Here is a 20,070-nt window from a genome sequence, read left to right as displayed (position 1 = left end):
CACGTTCCCCCAAAGCTGAGGCTGCTTGTGATGGAGGAGCAGTTCTCAGTGACTTTGAGGTTCCTTCATTGCTTGCCTTTTCTTCGGTTTACAGAATTAGAAACGCGTGTGTCTTAGTTACATACTGAAAACATCATCGTTTCAAGATGAAGCACACAGCAGGATCCGTGCTCCTTAGGAAGGATAACCCCCAGCCATGGTGAGATGCCACAGTGTGCGCAAGATGAAAATGTCTGGCGTGGGTACCAACAGGACTGTCTGCCACTGCTGCTGGGGACGTAACATGGTATAGTGACAGTGGAAAATGGTTGAGCAGTTAAAAGATTATGCACATGGGCTGGAAAGATGGCTCAGTGGTTAAGAGTACTGTCTGTTTTTCCACAAGTTCTGAGTTCAATTCCCAGCAACCATAACTATCTATACTGGGATTTAATGCCCTCTTCTGGCATTCAGATGTACATGCAGATAGAGCACTCATATACATAAAATAAAAAAATTTTAAAAAAGATTACACACACACACACACACACACACACACACAGTTATGACCTAGCCACTCTGCTCCTAAGCACTTACCCAAGAGTAATGAGAGCACCATGTCAGTAAGAGTTACACCCAGATTGTTCAAGGCAGAGATTTTAGTAATCCCTTCAAGTTGGAAGCAGCTAAAACACCTACCAAGTGGTGCATCAATAAATAAGGTGTGGTCCATCTGCACACAGAAATTAATTTATGAGGCTGGATTGTTTAGCATTCAGAAGGCCCAGAGTTTGATTCCTATCGCAAGAGGGAGTCCTATAGCCCAGCCTAGTGGTTTATGCCTTTAATCCCAGCACTTGGGAGGCAGAGGCAGGTGGGTCCCTGTGAGTTCGAGGTCAGCCTGGTCTACAAAGCGAGTCCAGGATAGCCAAGGGTACACAAAGAAACTCTGTCTCAAAAAATAAAGAACAACAAAAAAGAGGGGGTCCTACCATGAGAGGGGGCTGAGAGATGGAGGGAGGGAGGGAAGGAGGGAGGATGGGAAGAGGAGGAGGAGGAGACAGAGACAGAGACAGAGGATGGGAACAAACTATTGAAACAGTCAATGGCATTCACAGGTAAACCTGCAACTCTCAAAAGAATTAGGTTCCGGGAAAGAAGCCAGGGTCCCCTGCTTGCCTCCCCAAAGACATACACTTTATGATGCTGTTTCTTCTCTTTCTTTCTTCCTTCCTTCCTTCTTTCTTTCTTTCTTTCTTTCTTTCTGGTTTTTTGAGACAGGATTTCTCTGTGTAGCCTTGGCTGTCCTGGACTCTCTTTGTAGACCAGGCTGGCCTCGAACTCATATTAGTCTGCCTGCCTCGGCCTCCCTGAGTGCTGGGATTAAAAGCATGCGCCACCATGCCTGGCAATGATTCTATTTCTAAGATCCTGAAAATGATAAGCAATCACCACCAGTGAGCACCTTGGGCTAGGGATCCAGAAGGGAAGAAATGACTAGAAAAGGGCTCAGCAAAGCTTCTGAGGGGAAGATGTGTCTTTGCAGCTGTGGTGATGGCCTCATAATGTACATATATGTCAATTCATTTCATTTCTTTATTGTCTTTTTTTAAAGATTTATTTATTTATTATTATGTATACAGTGTTATGCCTGCCTGCACGCCTGTAGGCCGGAAGAGGGGCATCAGATCACGTTAAAGGTGGTTGTGAACCACCATGTGGTTGCTGGGAATTGAACTCAGGACCTTTGGAAGAGCAGGCAGCGCTCTTAACCATTGAGCAATCTCTCCAGCCCCATTTCTTTATTGTCTTATTGTTTTATTTAGAAGGAAACCACAGTGCCAAGCGGAAATGTTCACTAAAAAGATGACTTCCCTGGGTTAGAGAAATGGTTCTGAGGTTCAGAGTGTATTGCTATTCACACAGAGCTCTGAGCTGTTCCCTTGCCCTCTGATGGCTCACAACTGCTTGCCTGTAATTCCAGCTCCTCTGGGCTTAATGTCCCCTCTTGTCTCCTTCAGAATGTGCGGGTAGAATTCCAGGCTTTCATGAATTCCTTGCTCATTCTCCTCTGTTCTCCAGGCTTAACTGCTGTGCCCTCCCGGATGGCAAGATCCGTGTGCATCCTTCTGTTTCCAGCATCAGTCTGCTCCAGTGTAGCCATATGTGCACACTTTAAGCACATGGAGTTTATTGTTTACAACAAAAGTGGGTAAGCTGGGTGTGGTGGCTCACGCCTTTAATCCCAGCACTCGGAAGGCAGAGGGAGGAGGATCGCTGTGAGTTCGAGGCCAGCCTGGTCTACAAAAGTGAGTCCAGGACAGCCACAACTGTTACAGAGAGAAACCCTGTCTCGAAAAACCTAAAACAGACAAACAAAAGTGGATAAATCTTTCCTAGGGTTGGAAATTATAATGTTTCCCCCTGTGGGTTTGACTCAAACAAGTAGGAGAATTTAACAATATATAAGGCCATAGTACAATGCTCAACTTGTGAGTCTTGACTCCTCGCAGGGGTTGAATGGCCTTTTCATAGGGTTTGAAAATAATGTTATGGTTGGGAGGGGGGTCACCACAACACGAGGAACTGTCTTAAAGGGTCACAGCGTTTGGAAGGGTGAAGAACACTGCCACAGAAAGTCTAAACAGTGAACTTCCAACCACCCAGTTAATTAGTCACCTACACACGACACGTAAGTAACCGCAGGAGCACACTGAACACATGGGAAAGGACCAGAAGCAACAGAGCGTGTTCTCCAACTACAAAAGCAGACATTAGATAAGAAACAAAAAGTTTATGGGAAGGGGCTGGGATGTAGCTTAGTGCAGAGCACTCTGCTAGAACCTGCCTAGCATGCACAAGACCTTGGATAACAAAAAGGTCTCCAGGTTGTAGGTCATTAAATAATACCCCAAAGAGGAAGAACTTAGCTTTCACTGTGATGCAAAACTTCTTACACCTCTTTAAAAAAAAAACACAACTAGAGAGTGAGATGTAACAACCTCTTACATGAGTTTGCTTTCGCATTTCATCTTTTCTCTGTTCTTTCTTTCCTTCCTATTTTTTATATTTGTCTTTTTTCGAGACAAGGTATCTGTGTAGCCCTTGCTGTCCTGGAACTCATTCTGTAGACCAGGCTAGCCTCGAACATAGAGATCCACTTGCCTCTGCTTCCTGAATGCTGAGATTAAAGGCGTGTGCCACCACCACCTGGCTTCTTTTGTTTTAAAGATTTATTCTTGTTTTATGTGTGTGAAAGTGTCACCTGTCCACCACGGGTCACAGGGGCAGTGCCTGAGGAGGCCAGTAGAGGGCGCTGAATCCCTTTCGCAGAAGTTATAGATGTTTGTGACCCACCGTGTAGGGGGTCTGACGCAGTGCTCTTAGCTACTGAACTGTCCATCCCCAGCTATTTCCTTTCTTATTCCCATATTGTCCTTGATTCCTTTGTGGGGGTGGGGGTGGGAGGTGTGGGCAGTGGGAGGATGTCTTCATGTCTGTCTGTCTGGATAGAAGAAAGCTGTTCCCTGGTGCGCCTCCTGTGGCCTGGAATGATGCCCCACCCTGTAGAATTCCAGTTAAGGTTAAACACAGCGACTCAGCCCTTCCGTACACAGTGGCTATTTGTGCTGGAGTTGGTGAGCATCGCGTTCCCGCCCAGTCCTCTGTTGTCAGTGGACTTTTTCCTCCTCTGAACTTCAAGTAGAAGGCAGCAGAGGGCGCCTGGCCACCTACATAAAAGAGAGTCTAAAAGTGACATTATATTTAAGACAATCTATTAAGTTTTCAAAAAAAAAAATGTGAATTTTACTAAAATAGGACCCGTACTTAATCTTTCCACTATTTTGGGATTCTGATCTCACTCTAGCTGTGCTGTTCCGTTTCTTTCATGGTGATGAAAATTTCAACTTCCCATGAATCACAGTGACATGTGTCAGCCAAGAGCTTTCCAATTTAGCTTGGAGATTCTTTCAGATAATAAAAGCATTAATCTCTGCAGCTGCTTCCAGATCCTTCTAAATCTCCACAGAGAATGCACTCTCCCTTTCACAGGCCCGAAGAGGGAGCACTGCATATATTGTGGACTGATGTGATGTGCTTTGAAGGCCTGTCCCACTTCAAGTGGAGTGCTTGGAGGTTACCTAATATCTTCTGAAAAGTGAGAGAGGATTAGGAATGGTTTTTTGTTGTTGTTGTTGTTGTTTTTGTTTGTTTGTTTTTTTAGGCAACAACTTACTAAGGGACACAGCTGTTCCCCTGAGCAATGGGCAGGGTGTAGTCTGTTGCCATGTTGAAGGTCTCTTGAGGCTCAGGTCATAGTTGTATTGTGGTTACTTTCTACTCAGGTAACTGTTTTCTCTCCCTCTACCAGCACACATGATCTGCAAATGATGCTGGAGGTCACTAGTGTTAACGTACAGACATTTCAGCTGGCCTGCCTTCAGGTCCTAGCAGTTGCTTACATCATCACCTGCCACCACCAAGCCATGTGCACCAGGTGTGTGCGGCATATAAAGACCCTTGCCATCCAGCCCTTTCCCTTTGTTCCCGCTGTTTCTCTCTGTGTGTCCTAGGCACCTCCTTTCTCTTCCCCTTCCCACAATAAACTTCCTTATACCACTTACACCAGATCTGTTTTGTTGGGTGATTCCTCAGGGGCGTACCCCTCGGCATGGCCCACCATGGTGCTCACGCACCCCGGATCATTATAGATCATAACAATGAGAGCCTTCCTCTGGTTCTACCTTTTTTTGTTTTGTTTTGTTTTGTAGTGGAACTTGGTCCTCCAGGCATGATATCTTGAAATTGGAGCTGTTTTGCTCTGGCAGTGGTAGCTCACGCCTTTAATCCTAGCACTCGGAGGGCAGAGGCAGGTGGGAGTTTGAGACCAGCCTGGTCTACAAAGTTAGTTCAGGACAGCCAAGACTAACACAGGGAGACCCTGTCTCGAAAAACAAAAAAACAAAAAAAACTAAAACAAAAACCAAAACCTCAATACTTCACCAAGCTGGACTTAGAATAACTTCCTTGGTCTTTTAAATGTATCCATTTATTTAGGTTGATCGAGACAGTGTTTCTCTGAGCAGCCTTGGCTGTCCCGGAACTCCATCTGTAGACCAGGCTGGCCTGGAACACAGGGATGTCGGCCTGCCTCTGCCTCCTGAGTGCTGGGATTAAAGGCGTGAGCCATTGTGCCCACCCCCCTTTTTTCCCTATACAATATATTTTGATCAGATCTTTTTCTCCTTACCAAACTCCTCCTAGATATCCTATCACCACTCACACACAAACAAGGGCTGTTGCATGGTAAAAAAGAGCACCAGATTCGCTTTCCCTTGGGAGTGAGGTAGGAGGGGGTGTTGGGGGGAATCCACACCTTGGAGGCACTGCAGATAGATTGCTCCCTCCCTCCCTCCTTCCCTCCCTCCCTCTTTCTTTTGGTTTTTAGAGACAGCGTTTCTCTGTGTAGCTTCCCTCTGCTGGGATTAACGGTGTGCCTCCACAGCCTGGCCAGCAGAGCTTTCTGAGGGTAACAATCTCAATTTCAGCTTTGAAAAAATATGAGCTGGGCGGTGGTGATGCACGCCTTTAATCCCAACCCTGGCGGGGGTGGGGGGGCAGAGGTAGCGGATCACTGAGTTCAATGCCAGCCTGGTCTACAAAGTGAGTCCAGGACAGCCAGGGCTACACAAAGAAACCCTGTCTCGAAAAACCAAAAAGAAAAAAGAAAAAATATGGAACCCTTCCTGAATTTGTGTGTTGTCTTTTCGTAGGCGTCATGCTAATCTCATTATTGTTCCAATGTTAAGATATCTGCTGCCTACCAGAGCACATTTCTTTAATCTTCTGACATCCTGTTTGGGTGAAAAGTTGTTTCTGTGTATCGCTTCAGGAAAAAAAAAAGTCACAACACTATTTTTTTTTTTTTCCCCGAGACAGGGTTTCTCTGTGTACCAGTCCTGGCTGTCCTGGACTCACTTTTGTAGACCAGGCTGGCCTGGAACTCACAGCGATCCGCCTGTCTCTGCCTCCCGAGTGCTGTCATTATAGGCGTGTGCCACCACGCCCAGCACTATTGTCTTTCTTAAAAGTAATTTTTCTTCCTAAGAATTAGGTTTGTGGAAAATTTTTGAGTGAGTTGGGAGCTCTCGGTTCCTCAGAGCTTCAGTGATTAGTGGTTCAAGGCAGTTTCTTTAAAGGCTGTGCTTTGGCAGCGTTCCCACAGGGGGGCGGGGGAAGAGAATTTCCTCCTCTGTGTGTTTCCTTTGCCAACCTTTTGCTTGACCTTGTCCTTACTTTGCGCCATTCCTTGATTACCGCTCAAAGACGACACCCTCTAGGCAATGAGCATTTTCACGCTGCTCTTTCAAACAGCAGTGGCCCTCTTTCACTCTGCAATTTGAGTCAAATCCTGGAGCATATTTTCCTATAAGGTATTTGTAAGCCCGTAAATTGAACACCACTAGCAGGGTAGATTGACATCACCAGCCCGGGTCTCCCAATGGAGAGACCTGTCGGTCCCCTGGAGCCACGCAGCCAGAAGGGCAAAGGTAGATAGAAATTTCTAGGTCCTTATGATGAGACCGCTAGCATCCCACGTGCTCGCGTCTAGTTTAATTAGCTAGTGTTCTATAGAGCTGCTGAGCGCTAAGGCGGCCAGAGCCCGAGACTAAGGTTGGCGGACCCAAAGTACTTGAGGAGTCGGCTGCTCGGCGGAACTCCAGGGAACGGACAGGGAGTGACCTTTATTTAGCGCGCGCCAACCTCCTTCCGTTGTGTCCAGGTGCCGCTTCAGAACCGGCGCGCTGGGCAAGAAGGGAAAGAAAGAGAAGAAGGGCCGCGGTGCGGAGAAGACAGCCGCTAAGATGGAGAAGGTGTCCAACCGTTCGCGGAAGGAGGTGGTGAGCGGGGCCCGGAGGGAGGGGCCGTGGAGGGACCGCGTGGATCGGCTTGGGACTATGGGCTCCTCCGCAGCCTCGGGACTCTCTTTCTTGGAAGATCAGATCTGCCCTGTTGAGTTTTGCTAGTTCCTTTACTGTAGGTAGACTGAATCATCGCGGTGGGGTTTAGTGAGGATAGCTGAAGTTGAGGGCCTCCTGCTTTGTCAAGGTGTGCGTTCTGGGAGTAAAGCTGTGACAGTCCTGCGTCTCCTTTATTCAAAGGAGAGCAGTTAATCTTCCAGCCCCTTCGGAGTGAACCACAAGGAGGAGTTTTTGTTTGTTCGTTTTTGAGACAGGGTTTCTCTGTGCATCCCTGGTTGTCCAGGAACAATGCCCTGTTCAAGGCTGGCCTCGAACTCTTAGAGATCGCCTGCCTCCGCCTCCTGAGTACTGGGATTAAAGGCCTGCGCCACCACCACCCAACGGCATAAGTGGGACTTAATAACCAAAGAAGTAAATGGAACCGTGTTCCAGAAGAGTTGGTTGTGACCCCCACCATCATATTTTCATACATACCAACCATGTTGCTGTTGTCTTAAGTCGTTTTTGCCCGGGGCAGCTGTGATGAACAGGGTTTGCTTTGTAGTCTGCGAGGCACAGGATTTCCTGGCCTTCCCTCTTGATTAAGAGGGCACCTCAATTGAGAAAAATACCTCCATAAGATTGGCCTGTGTGGAATTGGAGAGATGGCTCAGCTTAACTTATTTTCCTAAGTGCGTATGTCGCTCTTCCAGAGGACTCAGGATTTATTCTGTGCACCCACATGGTGGCTCACAGCTCTTTGGCTGTTGTGGACACCAGGCAGACACACAATGCACACACATGCATTCCTACAAAACACCTACACACAGACAATACACAGACAATACTCGCTTGTCGGCGAGTCTGTGGGAGTACTGTCTTGATTAGTAATGGATGTAGGAGGAGCCAGCCCACTGAGGGCAGCCCCATACCTAGGCACATGGTCCTGGGTTGTTAAGAAAACAAACTGAACAAACTGCAGAAAACAAGCCTCCTCCTTGTCTCTGCACTCAACACAATGGTTGAGGGGTCAGGACTTGCAAATAAAACCACCAGATGGGAGCCCTCAGGACATCAGAAGTAGGAACAAGCAGGGCCTTCTCAGAGGGCCTGGGTCAGCACCATGGACATGGCCAAGAGTCCCTGCCCTTTGAACCCAGGTTGGGTCTGGGGATGTACCCCGGGATGGGAATGGGTCCCTGATCTGACTTGCAGGGAAGACGCCCCAGTTCAGATCACTGGGAGAGCCTTCAAGAGCTACTCTAACCTTAACCTCCATCCTCACCCCAATAACAGGGAACCCCAGAAGCATAGAGGGGAGGTCAGGGCGGTCAGCAGGAAAGGCCACCACCATGCAAGAGCTGCTGAGCAGTCCACCCTCAGGGAGCCATGGCAGGGCCAGCAGGAGGATTTTACATCCTAGAGTCCCTCTAAACAGAGGAACAGCTCCGCTAGATGTGCTGGCTGGAGCCCAGCTATCCCCCCAGTGGACGGGAAGCCTGTAGGGTGGCCCCACACAGGAAGGACAACAGCATGCAGCCAGCAGCTTTCACACCCAGGAAGTTGGAGCGGTCCTGCCACGTGGGTGACACAGAGCAGAGAGGTGCTTGGGGTGTATTCTTCCGTACAATGGCCACGGGATAAGGAGAGGACAGTGGGGATGTGGCAGAGAGCTGCTGGCGGCTCACTGTGGAAAGTGGACAGGTGTGTGTGGGAGACCAGTGCTGGTCACTGTCAGCCTTCCTGGTCCTTTTCTAAGGGGGGAGGGGTGGTGCTGTGTCTGCAAGGGCCAGAGCACAACAGCCCCTTGAATGACACAGCCTGCCAGTGTGCACAAGAGCACATGGCCCTGCGGGGGACAGCTGGCAGCCAGTTCTTCCCATGAGCCGCCAGCTATGGCAGCCAGCTGCTTAGGGGTTACGACTGGAAAGAGTTCTGCCATGTGGGGCCGGGGGAAGGGGGATCACCAGGACTTCAAGACGATGAGACCTGAGCTCCACATTTATAACACTAAGCAAGTTACTCAGCAGCAGAGTGCTTGCCTCATTGGAGTAAGGCTGGAGTTCCATGTCTAGGATCCCAGACAAACCAAACAACCCAAGCTAGCGTCTGTGCGGCCCATCTGTCAGGCCAGGTCCACAGTGGAGCAGGTGACAGCTGAATCTCAGTAGTTCTTCCAACCTGGTGACAGTGATGTGGTCCTCTTGAGGCACATGTGCTACTGAACAGCCTTGGGAGAAGAGCTGTGGCCAGCAGCCTTCACATGCAGAGCTGGACTGTTCTGGCCACACATCTAGTGCTTCTTGCTACCCTGTTTTGTTAAAAATATAATAATCATCTCGGTAGTGTAAACTTGACCAAATGCACGCTACAAAAAAAAAAAATCAGAGTGGAGAAGGCCAGATGTGGCAGTCCCCAGAAAGTTGGAAAGACCAGGCCTCAGATCACAGCACGCCTTATGCTGTGTGCTATGTGTAGACGGTCGGCTTCTGGGGCCAAGTTCGTACCAGTTTTCTTTCACAGCCACTATGGACACTTGACCATTGGAGGGACAGTGGACGATGCTAGACAGTTGGTGCTGCTCACTGGAGCTGTGGGGAATGACAGGCCTGGTCGCTGCTTTTCCGAAGGTGAGTTGTCTGGAAGCAGTCAGTGTGCACTCTCCTTGTGGCAACCAGGACTTGTGGCTAAGTCTCCTGAGGAACCACCTGTGTGAGCTTCTGGAAGAACACTGTCACATGGTCTGTGTGGAGAGGACAGGGGTGAGCACAATGGAAGATGGGGCATGAGCTGGCGGCCAGGTCCCACTATGCCACTTGCTCTCACCAGCCCATCTATTTTATTTATTTATTTATTTTTTAAAGGCAGGGTTTCTCTGTATAGCCTTGGCTGTCTTGGACTCAATTGTAGACCAGGCTGGCCTCAAACTCACAGGGATCCACCTGCTTCTGCCTCCTGAGTGCTGGGATTAAAGGCGTGCACCACCACTGCCTGGCCTACTGGTCCATTTATTACTTTTGGAATTCCAAGAGATGGGCCTGGACAGACGGCTCAGTAGGTAAGCTGCTAAGCCTTATACCCACTGGAGCAGTCTCCCCTGTTCGGCAGCTTCAAAGTCCTCCAGACCACAGTGCTATCTCAGGTCTGCCCGTACTGCTCTTTCAAGGGCTTTAGGAGGGTGAGACACGGTCCTAAGTGAACTGGAACCAGTCCTGAGCTGGGTGCCTTAGACACAAGTTTTCCAGGGTCTATCTCTTGTCAGGCCACCGTGTCCAAGCTAGTGGCCAGCAGTGGGGCTTTGCCAGTTGGCAAGGGCAGCTGGCCATGGGATGCCTGCTAAAACCAGTTAGGGTGTCTCACCCTTGTATCCCTGTTACTCTCAATGCCAGCCCACTGTACTAGTGACCCAAACCCTTGGCTAGTGCCACAACGCCTGAGGCCCAGAATGATTCTCTCGGCCTGCTGGGTACCCACGGCAGGACCCACACTCCTTCACTCCGGTCACCCCCACCCTGGCCGTGCGCACTCACAGATGGCCATCAGGAACCACATGGGCTTGTTCTTCCACCAGACGCCGCAGAAGTAGACAGGCAGCCCACTGAGGACGATGGCAAAGCCAATGGCACACTCTGTGGGTGTCTTCCAGAAGGACACGACAATGAGGAAGAGGCAGGCCAGGATGAAGAACACTGGGAGGATCATGTTCACCTAAAGACAGAATGGAGGCATGTAGGCTACCACGCTCTCCTGCCCACATTAGTGCAGGGCCCGTGGGCTACTGCCCCAGCTACTGCCCCACGGCTGGCATGTGGCCCGGGGCTGTCATCCTCTCCTTTGGGTCGGCCCAGCCACGTCTTCCTAGACCTTGGGCCTTTGCTTTGAAGTAGCTTAACTGCTTCCAGCTGGTCCCCTTGCCTGGCCTCAACTGTCATGGGCCTGGGAGAGCAGAAGCCTTGTCCTGTTCAGTCTCAATGTGACCGCAGTGCATGGCACTGGGCATCCAACTACCCGAAGCTCCCCTGCTATAGAGGGAATGCAAACAGCTAGCCTAGTTTCTTGAGGCTTCCACAGGACAGCAGAGGTCACCTCTGCAGTCCCCACATCAGACATGGAAACCCCTGCCTCCAATACCCACCATGGCCACCTAGCGGAGGAGCAGCAGGTTGACCCTTCTTGGAAGACCCTAGCTACTCATCTCCAAGCAAGGACTCCTGCCTTCTCAGAACCTTCGTGGCTATAAATGTTCACCACAAAGCCACAGCCTACAACTAGCCAAAGCAGAGAGGCTTCTGGCAGAGAAGCTTGTGCACTGAATGAGCCAGCAGGCAGAGCTTGGCTTTCCTGTGTGGGCTCATGCCAGACTGCTGCCCAGATTCGCACCAGCTTGGACTCCCACCATGGGAGCAGGCTCACTGGAATAGACTCTGACCCAGGGGATGATGCCAACAGGTTATCTGAGCTCCCTACAGACCAGTGGTGGGCAGTCTGACCTCTCTCCCCACAGCCTGGGTGACTGAGGAGCACAAGCCAGCACGGCTGCCATCTGCCACCAGCTGGCCATCATGTTCCTTGTATTGTTGGTGGAGACCACTGAGTAGGGTCCCAAAGCTCCATGACAGGTGTGATTGGGTCAGCCTTGTGCCCAGGGAGAAGCTGCTGGCCACCAGCCACCGCAAGTCTTAGGACAACTTTGACACTTGCAGTTACCCCAGCAGCTCAGGCCTCATGTTCCCTTCATATGGTACTCAGGGATAAGGGAACAGGATCCTTGTTTGCCAAGGAGAGATGGAGGCTGGATAGGGCAAGACCAGAGGCAGTGCTGGTCCATGGCTCCCTGGATGTAGCCCATCTCTGAAAATGACACCTAGGGACTGAGCAGGGACACTGCCCAATACTCACCTTGATGGGACGCTCCAGCTCAGGCTTCCTGATGCGGAGCCACATCATGCCAATGATAGCCAGGCCCACACACAGCCAGTTGAAGAAGCTGAATAAGTTGATGATGGAGAAGATGTCGTTGGAGAAGGCGTACATCAGGGTCATGAAACACTGAAAGCAAAGAGGGCCAGGTGAGGCTGCAGGGCTGTCCTGATGCGGGAGGGTATCAGTGGCCACTGGGCGGGAGACCAACATCTCTGCCAGTGTCTGGCTGAGCACATCAACTTGCTCTTGTTTTCTTTTTCTTTTTTCTTTTTGGTTTTTCGAGACAGGGTTTCTCTGTGTAGCTGTCCTGGACCTTGCTCTGTAGACCAGGCTGTCCTCAAACTCACAGAGATCCGCCTGCCTCTGCCCCCTGAGTGTTGGGATCAAAGGCGTGAGCCACCATGCCCGGCTACTTGCTGTTGTTTTAAGAAGCAACTCTTATAACTGCATGTGGACCCATGGTCCAGAGCTTTTCAGACTGGAACAGCAAAAGTATCTGTACTGCCTACAGTGGCCTCCCGTGGCAAAATACCCAATGGGGGTGCCTTCCAGCAAAGCACGGTGCATACTACAGAACAGCAAGCTCTGTTCTGTGACTTGGACTAACTTCCCGACTCAGGAAGTGTGAGACGTAAATGTTTCTTATCTGAGGCTTTCTGGGGTCGGGATGGCTGCTACAGCAACAGACAACGACCATCACTAAACAGGTGGGCACAGAAGGAAGAACACTGGAGTCCAACTGAGGGCGGAGGCCATCAACACGGCATGGCTGGAGCAGACATCCTGCTAGGCAGGAAATCCACTTCATATACTTAAGGCTGAGTTATCTTGTCTGTCTGTCTTTCTCTTTCCTTTTCCTTCTTTCTTTCCTTTCTTTTTCTCTTTCTCTCTTTCTTTCTTCCTTTTTTTTTCTTTCTGTTCTTTGAGACAGGGTTTCTCTATGTAACCTTGGTTGTCCTGGACTTACTTTGTAGACCAGGCTGGCCTTGAACTCACAGAGCTGAGTTATCTCTTTAGAACCACAGTGGGGTTCTGACCTTTAAATCTGGTGATGTTGCGGTCTAGTGCAGCCATGTGCACAATACACAGTTCCCAACTATACACTGCTCTGAGCACAGACATGGGGCCCAGAGCGGTGAGGATAGACAGGGCAGGACCACATGGCTGACTTACTGTGAACATCAGTGATGGCATAGGTGTCAGGAGCTGTGGGTGAATCATGGAGAGGTAAGAAGGCAGGTGGCCCTCCCTGGCTCCCACGAAGAACAGCCTGTGGATGGAGCAGTGGGCAGTCAGCCCTGGCCCTACCACCCAGACATAGATGGGAGATAGCTGGAGCTGGGTGGGGGGGTTGTCGGCTACACTGGGAGGGGCCCATTTGGGCTAACAAGGACAGAAACCTGGAGTTGCACCTCACTTCAGGGGCCCCATGATACGACCTGAACAGCAGAGGGTTGGAAGAGTTCCTCCGTTCACCGCCATCCACTTACTTAATACCAACTGTGTATGATCAACACAACAGGCAGCCTACAGAAGTGTGGAGCAACAGAGGCTCCCTTTCGGGTGCTTCAGACACTTACCTTGATGATGTGAACAGAGACCCATTGACAGAGCCAAAACAGGACAAGCCCACAAAGACCGGGATGATCCAGGACATGACTCCCAGGTGGTAGTTCCCAAAATCCTGGACAGACAACACACGGTGAGCGTCAGCCACAGTAGGGTACGGGAAGGTCTCAATTCCAGCCATTGGAGCAGCTTAGCCTGTGATACAGCCCTTGACCTGGCCCGTAGCTGCCCTACACCTCAGGCTTCTGCACTTATCACGCATGCACGTAAGGTGCCCAGATCCCTTCCCATGGGACACGGGGTAATATTGAACAGGTCTCCCTCACTCGGGGCTGCTGCACATCTGCCAAGAGCTTGGTGCAGTGGCTCTTTATGAGCCACGAACCCAGAGTTAACACTTAAATAAAGGCTAGACAGTGCTGCCTTTCCTCCAGGCAAGCTCAGAAGGACAGCACAGGAGCTGCAGGGGCTGTTGAGACCCCTGGCTATGCCTTCTGGTACCATAAATAGCCCAGAGCATGCTCACTGCTGCTGGCCCAGCAGCAGCCCCTAAGTCACTGCTCCGTAATAGAGCCACCTGTGCCCAGAGCCTATGACCACCTATGTTGTTTTGCCATAAGCATGGCGCTACCTAAGCAACTGCATTTAAGGCCCCACCCCAACCATGCAGCTAGCCTGGCAACATCCTCTGTGCATCTTTAGCAGATACCAATGATGACCACTAGTCTCCCCAAGTAGGGTGAGACTTGGGCACAAGGGCCAGGCCTGGCTGGCTTGGTCATAGGTCTAGGGAGTGGCTGGCCAATCTTGGAGTCTCGGGCCTAGGAGGAGCTGGTGGGCAGTGTCTTACCACAGCCACAGCCTCAGATGTCAGCATCTGGTCGGGAGAAAGGGTGGTGAAGTAGGCCAGGTTCGTCAGCACATACACCAGTGTAACAATGGGCAAGGAAATCATGATGGCCAAGGGCAGGTTCCTGGGAAGAAAGGGGAGAGATGTCAGTGTGCAGCCAGACCCTAGGGTGAGGAGCGAGGCTCCCTTCCCTTTGCAAGCAGCTCCATGTCTGGGCCTCACTGCTTGGGCAAACAATGGGAATGCCTGTAGTGTTAGCACACAGCTGGATAAACCCACTGGACGTGGGCCGCTGTCCACAGCTTAGGCATAGCTTGCATGACCATCCCTAAAAAACTGGATCTTTTCTGTGGCTCCGAGGGCTGAAGAGAGGCAAGACTGCCCAGTGTGAACACTCATAGCCTTACTCAGAGCTGTACACTCCAGACAAGTCTCCGCCAGCTGATGTCCACGGCCAGAAGCTACAGCTACCCATCTCTGGTCTAGAACCAACCCTATGCCTGCGTCATCCTTACTGTAGGCCCCTGACTCAGCCTTCCACAGAAACTGGGCAGGGAAGGCGGATGCCCTGAGATGGCTCAGCAATTAAGAGCAGTGACTGCTCTTCCAGAGGACCCAGGTTTAATTCCCAGCACCCATGTGGCAGCTCAGAACTGTTTTTAACTCCAAGATCTGACATCCTCACATAGACACACATACAGGGAAAATATCAATGCACATAAAATAATTCTTTTTAAAGCTGGGCATGGCCCATTACAGGCTCTCATAGTGACAGCCTCTTCTCTCACATGAAGCCGGAATGCAGTGTCTCTGTCCTTCTGTACTTACCTGTAGGGGTTGATCATCTCCTCTGTGACAAAATTCAGATAGTTCCTGAAACCAGGCAACAATGTCATGTTATACACGCAATCAAGGGGGTGAGGCGAGGTGTTTAAATGACATCAGCCCCTTTGGGCTCATTTATTTGCATGCTCAGTTCCCAGCTAATGATGAACCCTAAGGATTAGGAGATGTGGCTTTGTTGACTTGGTTGTGGCTTTTGTGCCACTAAAGCAGGCTATGAAGTTTCAAAAGCTCACATCAGAACCAGGGTATCTCTCCTGCTGCCTGCAGGCAGGAGACCTGCAGCTCTGTAAAGCTCTCAGCTACGGCTCCAGCGCCACGTGTGCTGCCGTGCTCCCTGCCATGATGATAAGGGATTAACCCTTTCAAACAGCAAGCTCCCAATTAGAGTTGTCTTGGTCACTGTGTCTCTTTACAGCCATAGAACACTGACTAAGATAGTAACAGGAGTGTCCTCTGCGGGTTTCCCAGGGCCCCTACTGTTGACAGCAGCTGAACAGTGAGCACCTTGGAACCAGCTGCTCACTCTGCTCTGTCCTCTGCCAACTCTATTTGAGGCGAACACACAGCCCATCAGTTAAACCACTCTGTGGGGCTTCAACACCCCAAGTCTCTATACAGCTGTCCTGAAGCAGAGGCCAGGCTGGGCACCCTATGGAGTACTGCAGGTAGGACCCAGCCTTCCCTGCCTGTTCCCTAATGGTAGTGACCTGTAGGTGGCTGTGCAGCTCTTCAAGATGTTCCTCATAGTCAGAGCACTGATAATCTGTGTACATCAGGACCATGTGTCCCCAGGCCATAGGACTTAGACATTCCAGAACCTACCATCCTCCATAGGCAAAGAGGCCACTGTACAATGCCAACACAATGTTCCCCGCATCCAGATTGGTGCCATCAAAAGATAATTTGGAGCGCAGGTTGGACATATCACCTGCAATGCATGAAAGAAAACAATGCTGGTTAGAGGATCTGGACAGAGGTAACACTGCAATACTTCTGGCACAAAATACTCTTAACAAACAGAAGCTCAGAGTGCAGACTTTTTACTGCAGCAGGCTGACTGCACCCATGCAGCTGTTCGATCACCGTCTACCCTGGCTCTAAGCCCATGACATCTCTGTAGACTTAGGGCAGGCAAACAGGTCAGGAGCAGGCAGTCCCGTGACCCTTCAGGATGTCCCTCACATAGCTCACAAAAGTTTTAGGACTACATGGACACTAGGGCTGCCACCTTGACCCCTTGCTATGAAGCCGAGGAGGCCCTGGTCCAGGGCTGCTAGGAATTACGTGAGAAGAACTCACCCACAGATAAGGACAGGGTAATGTCACAGAGCCAAGACACCTTGCTTGGAGCAGAGGCCACTTCACTTTGCTCATGTCAGCCCTTGCCTTTCCCAGTGGTATCACCAGACTTAGGATCCACTCACTCAGATGATCATACAGCCCAGACTCCAGGTGTGCTCTGAGTATCTTCCAGAGTTGGTGACTCTCAGATGAAGCAGAGATAAACCTGTTTTTCAGGATCCCAAGTGGAGCATTGGAATGGTCTCGAGGGAACAGGTGAGGTTAATCCACTAGAAGACCGACCACCTCCTGCAGGAGCTTGATTGTTGCCAGCTGAAAAGATGCCACGAACAGACTCCGGGAGGAGATATATCAATGAGCCCAGAACTGGAGGCAGGGCATTTTGGAGACTTGGGATAGTTTTGGCTGTTCATCGCTGCACTTCAAGATGCTCCTAGAGAGAACCGCTCGAGGGAAGGCTTTGTGGCTCCGGCTCCTGCTGAGGTTCTGGGTTCTGGTTACTCTAGGTTCCAGCAGAAGAGATCCTGCAGATTGTGCCAGGAGAATTGTTCCTTGGAACTGATATCCTTATGGTTTTTGGTATTGTGTCCATTAATCCTCATTTCCTGTTGTTTTGGTTAGTCTGGTTATAAGTGATGTATGCTTGGTCACTATGTTGTTAATAAGGCCGGGCGCAGTGGCACACGCCTTTAATCCCTGCACTTGGGAGGCAGAGGCAGGCGGATCGCTGTGTGTTCAAGGCCAGCCTGGTCTACAATGCGAGTCCAGGACAGCCAAGGCTACATAGAGAGACCCTGTCTCAAAAAACCAAACCATAACTAAGTTGTTAATAAAATATATTGGTTAAGGAAATTGAGCCTACAAGTGGCATCCAACATGGGGCCCAATGAGTTCCACAGTTTCTAATGGTGTGAAGGAAGATTCATAATTCGAAGGTACAGAAATGCTGTTTCAGGGTATCAGCAAAGTCGCAACTACCGTTGCAAAACTCTTTCCTGCCTTATACTTAGAGGGAATTCCCTGTTTTTTCATTGTTCTTTTATTGTATTTCACTTTTAGAAGGAAGGCTAATAACATAGAAAAGCCGGAAAGGGCAATAAATTCTTTCGGAAAAGATTGCAGATTTGACTGGACAGATGGAAAGACTGAGGAAAGAAACAATAAGCTCTATCCTTTTGGAAAGAATTACTGACTTGACTGAACAAATGGGCAAAATGCAGGAAAAACTGGAAGGGCTGGAAAAGCAGAAGGCACGTTTGGTTTAAATGGGTGGAGAAGGTCAAAAACCAGAGGAAAAGGAAGGCAGACAGACCAAAAGGTCTTTGGAGGAAAATGTCCCGGTGGAGGACACCTCCAGAGGCGCCGAGACACCTTCAGCTTTTCCAGTCACTGTAAGACATGTGCCAGTGCACAATGGTGTTCAGGGTTATGACAAAATGGCCTGGTGTCCTGTAGACATGATGGATTTAAAACATTTTAAGGAATCCGTTGTCAAATATGGTATGCACTGTGCCTTTGTTAAACAAATGTTAAACAGCTGGGTCACGCAGAATAGACTTGTTCCCCAAGATTGGAAAAACTTAGGTTCAGCGGTATTAGAAGGAGCACAATGGTTACAGTGGTTGTCATGGTGGCGAACAGAGGCTGTAAGAATAGAACAAGAAAATAGGACACAGGGAATAAATATTAATAGAGATCAATTGCTTGGTGAAGGACGATATACTAACTTAAGAGAACAAATTCAAGCTGAAGATAGAGTGATTGAACAATGTCGTAAGGCAGCCTTGAGAGCTTGGGAGCTGGTAGAGAAACCTGGGAAAACAACTATTCCATTTACTAAAGTGTTCCAAGGACCTCTGGAGGCCTTTACAGAATTTTTGCAGAGATTAGGATCTGCTATGGGTAAGATGTTGCCAGATTCTGACACCAAACAGGCATTAAAACTTGTCATGGCTTATGAGAATGCAAATACTGAATGTAAGAGGATGCTTAGACCATTAAAGGAAAGAGGCGCTCCACTAGATGACTGGGTAAAGGAGACAGTTAATATTAACTCTCAGGAATATCAAAATAATATTGTGGGACAAGCTTTAAGCTAGAGAGGCCAGATACCATAATATTCGGTGCTTTAATTGTGGTAAAATTGGTCATGTGCAAAGAAACTGTTGAGATAGAAAGCACAATAACCTGGGAGAAAACATAACTTATAGGAGAGAACAAGGAGGTTCTGGTAATGAGGTACCAAGACTCCCAGGGTACTGTAGTCGCTGTGGGAAAGGGAAACATTGTCAGTCTAAGAGAGATGTGCAAGGCAATATCTTGCCGACGGGAAATGGCAGGAGGGGGCCATCGGCTCAGGCCCCCGTAAACACTGCCAGCCGAATTCCTTTGGCCAGTCCAGAAGTGACAAACCCACAGGAAAACGGGAACTGAGTGTTAGTGATCTAATGCATGCTACTGAAGGCAGTGCAGCCTTGGATCTGGCTTCAAATATGTCTCTTACCCTATCTCCTCAGGTTGAATGTTACAAATTAAATACTGGTGTTTTCGGTCCTTTGCCTTCAGGCACAGTAGGAATGGTTCTGGGAAGAAGTGGGCTGACTTCTCATGGTTTTATAGCGCCATGGTTTTATAGCGCATCTGGTATTATAGATGGAGATTCTAAGGAGGAAATAAAAATCATGGCATGTGTGAAAAGGAAATGAAAATTGATGCCGGGGATAGAATTGCTCAACTCTTACTGTTTCCTTACATTAGGGGCAAAGCCGCTCCAGTGGAAAGGACTGGTGTGTTCAGAAGCACCGGGAGATGTGTGTTCTGGCAAACAGTAATTAATGATCAGAGACCTAACACTTGAATGGTGTTAAAATAGAAGGCTGGGTGGACAGTGGAGCCGATGTCTCCATCATTTGCCAGAAGTCTTGGAACCCAAATTGGCCACTTAAGAAAGTTTATACAGGGGGCTGGAGAGATGGCTCAGAGGTTAAGAGCACTGACTGCTCTTCCAGAGGTCCTGAGTTCAATTCCCAGCAACCACATGGTAACTCACAATAGCCTATAATGTGATCTGATGCCCTCTTCTAGCCTGCAGGTGTACATGGAGGCAGAGCACTGTATACATAATAATAAATAAAGAAATCTTTAAAAAAAAAAAAAAGAAAGTTTATACAGAAATTGTAGGAATTGGTAAGTTATCTCCAATAAAACAAAGTGTGCAGTGGCTTGAGTGTGTGGGACCAGAAGGGCAGACAGGGAGGCTGAAACCCTATGTGGCTGACATTCCCATAAATCTATGGGGAAGAGACCTCTCACAACAATGGGGTACTCAGATTACTATTCCTGCAAATACAGAGATAAACAATGTTGAAACTATGGGTGAATTGGTACGTGCTTCTGGGGAAGAGATTAATGTAAGTGATCAGGGGCAACCACAAGCTATGCCCACTGTCCAACCTCAGAACTCTTCAGGTTTAGAGTGTAAAAATTTATAAGAGGGGCCACTGGTGAGATACCAACAGCCCTGTCCCTAAAATGGATTTCAAACAGACCTGTATGGCAGGAGCAGTGGCCCTTAACAAAAGAAAAGTTGCAGGTGCTTCACTGTTTAGTGAAAGAGCACCTGGAGGGTCAACACATCGA

The 20,070-nt window shown here is 49.3% G+C and overlaps 1 protein-coding gene and 1 non-coding gene across 2 annotated transcripts in view; both read right to left on the bottom strand.

Moving 5' to 3' along the window:
• Positions 1-5,708: 5,708 nt before the first annotated feature.
• LOC127209706 (U6 spliceosomal RNA) lies at positions 5,709-5,812 on the bottom strand. The gene has a single exon (XR_007833218.1). It is a non-coding gene; the product is annotated as a U6 spliceosomal RNA (small nuclear RNA).
• A 3,753-nt stretch (positions 5,813-9,565) lies between these two features.
• LOC127209189 (large neutral amino acids transporter small subunit 1-like) overlaps positions 9,566-20,070 on the bottom strand; it is a 29,080-nt gene continuing 18,575 nt past the window's right edge. The window contains exons 3-10 of the mRNA XM_051168779.1: positions 15,952-16,057; positions 15,112-15,156; positions 14,284-14,407; positions 13,445-13,548; positions 13,038-13,134; positions 11,841-11,990; positions 10,472-10,649; positions 9,566-9,684 (exon numbers count right to left, since the gene is read on the bottom strand). Of these exons, the coding sequence (XP_051024736.1) occupies positions 9,629-9,684; positions 10,472-10,649; positions 11,841-11,990; positions 13,038-13,134; positions 13,445-13,548; positions 14,284-14,407; positions 15,112-15,156; positions 15,952-16,057 (860 nt within the window). The 3' untranslated portion in view covers positions 9,566-9,628. The remainder of the gene's footprint in view (positions 9,685-10,471; positions 10,650-11,840; positions 11,991-13,037; positions 13,135-13,444; positions 13,549-14,283; positions 14,408-15,111; positions 15,157-15,951; positions 16,058-20,070) is intronic.

This window comes from Acomys russatus, chromosome 26 (genome assembly GCF_903995435.1).
Source record: "Acomys russatus chromosome 26, mAcoRus1.1, whole genome shotgun sequence".
Lineage (NCBI taxonomy): Eukaryota > Metazoa > Chordata > Mammalia > Rodentia > Muridae > Acomys > Acomys russatus.
This window is presented reverse-complemented; position numbering and strand designations above follow the sequence as displayed.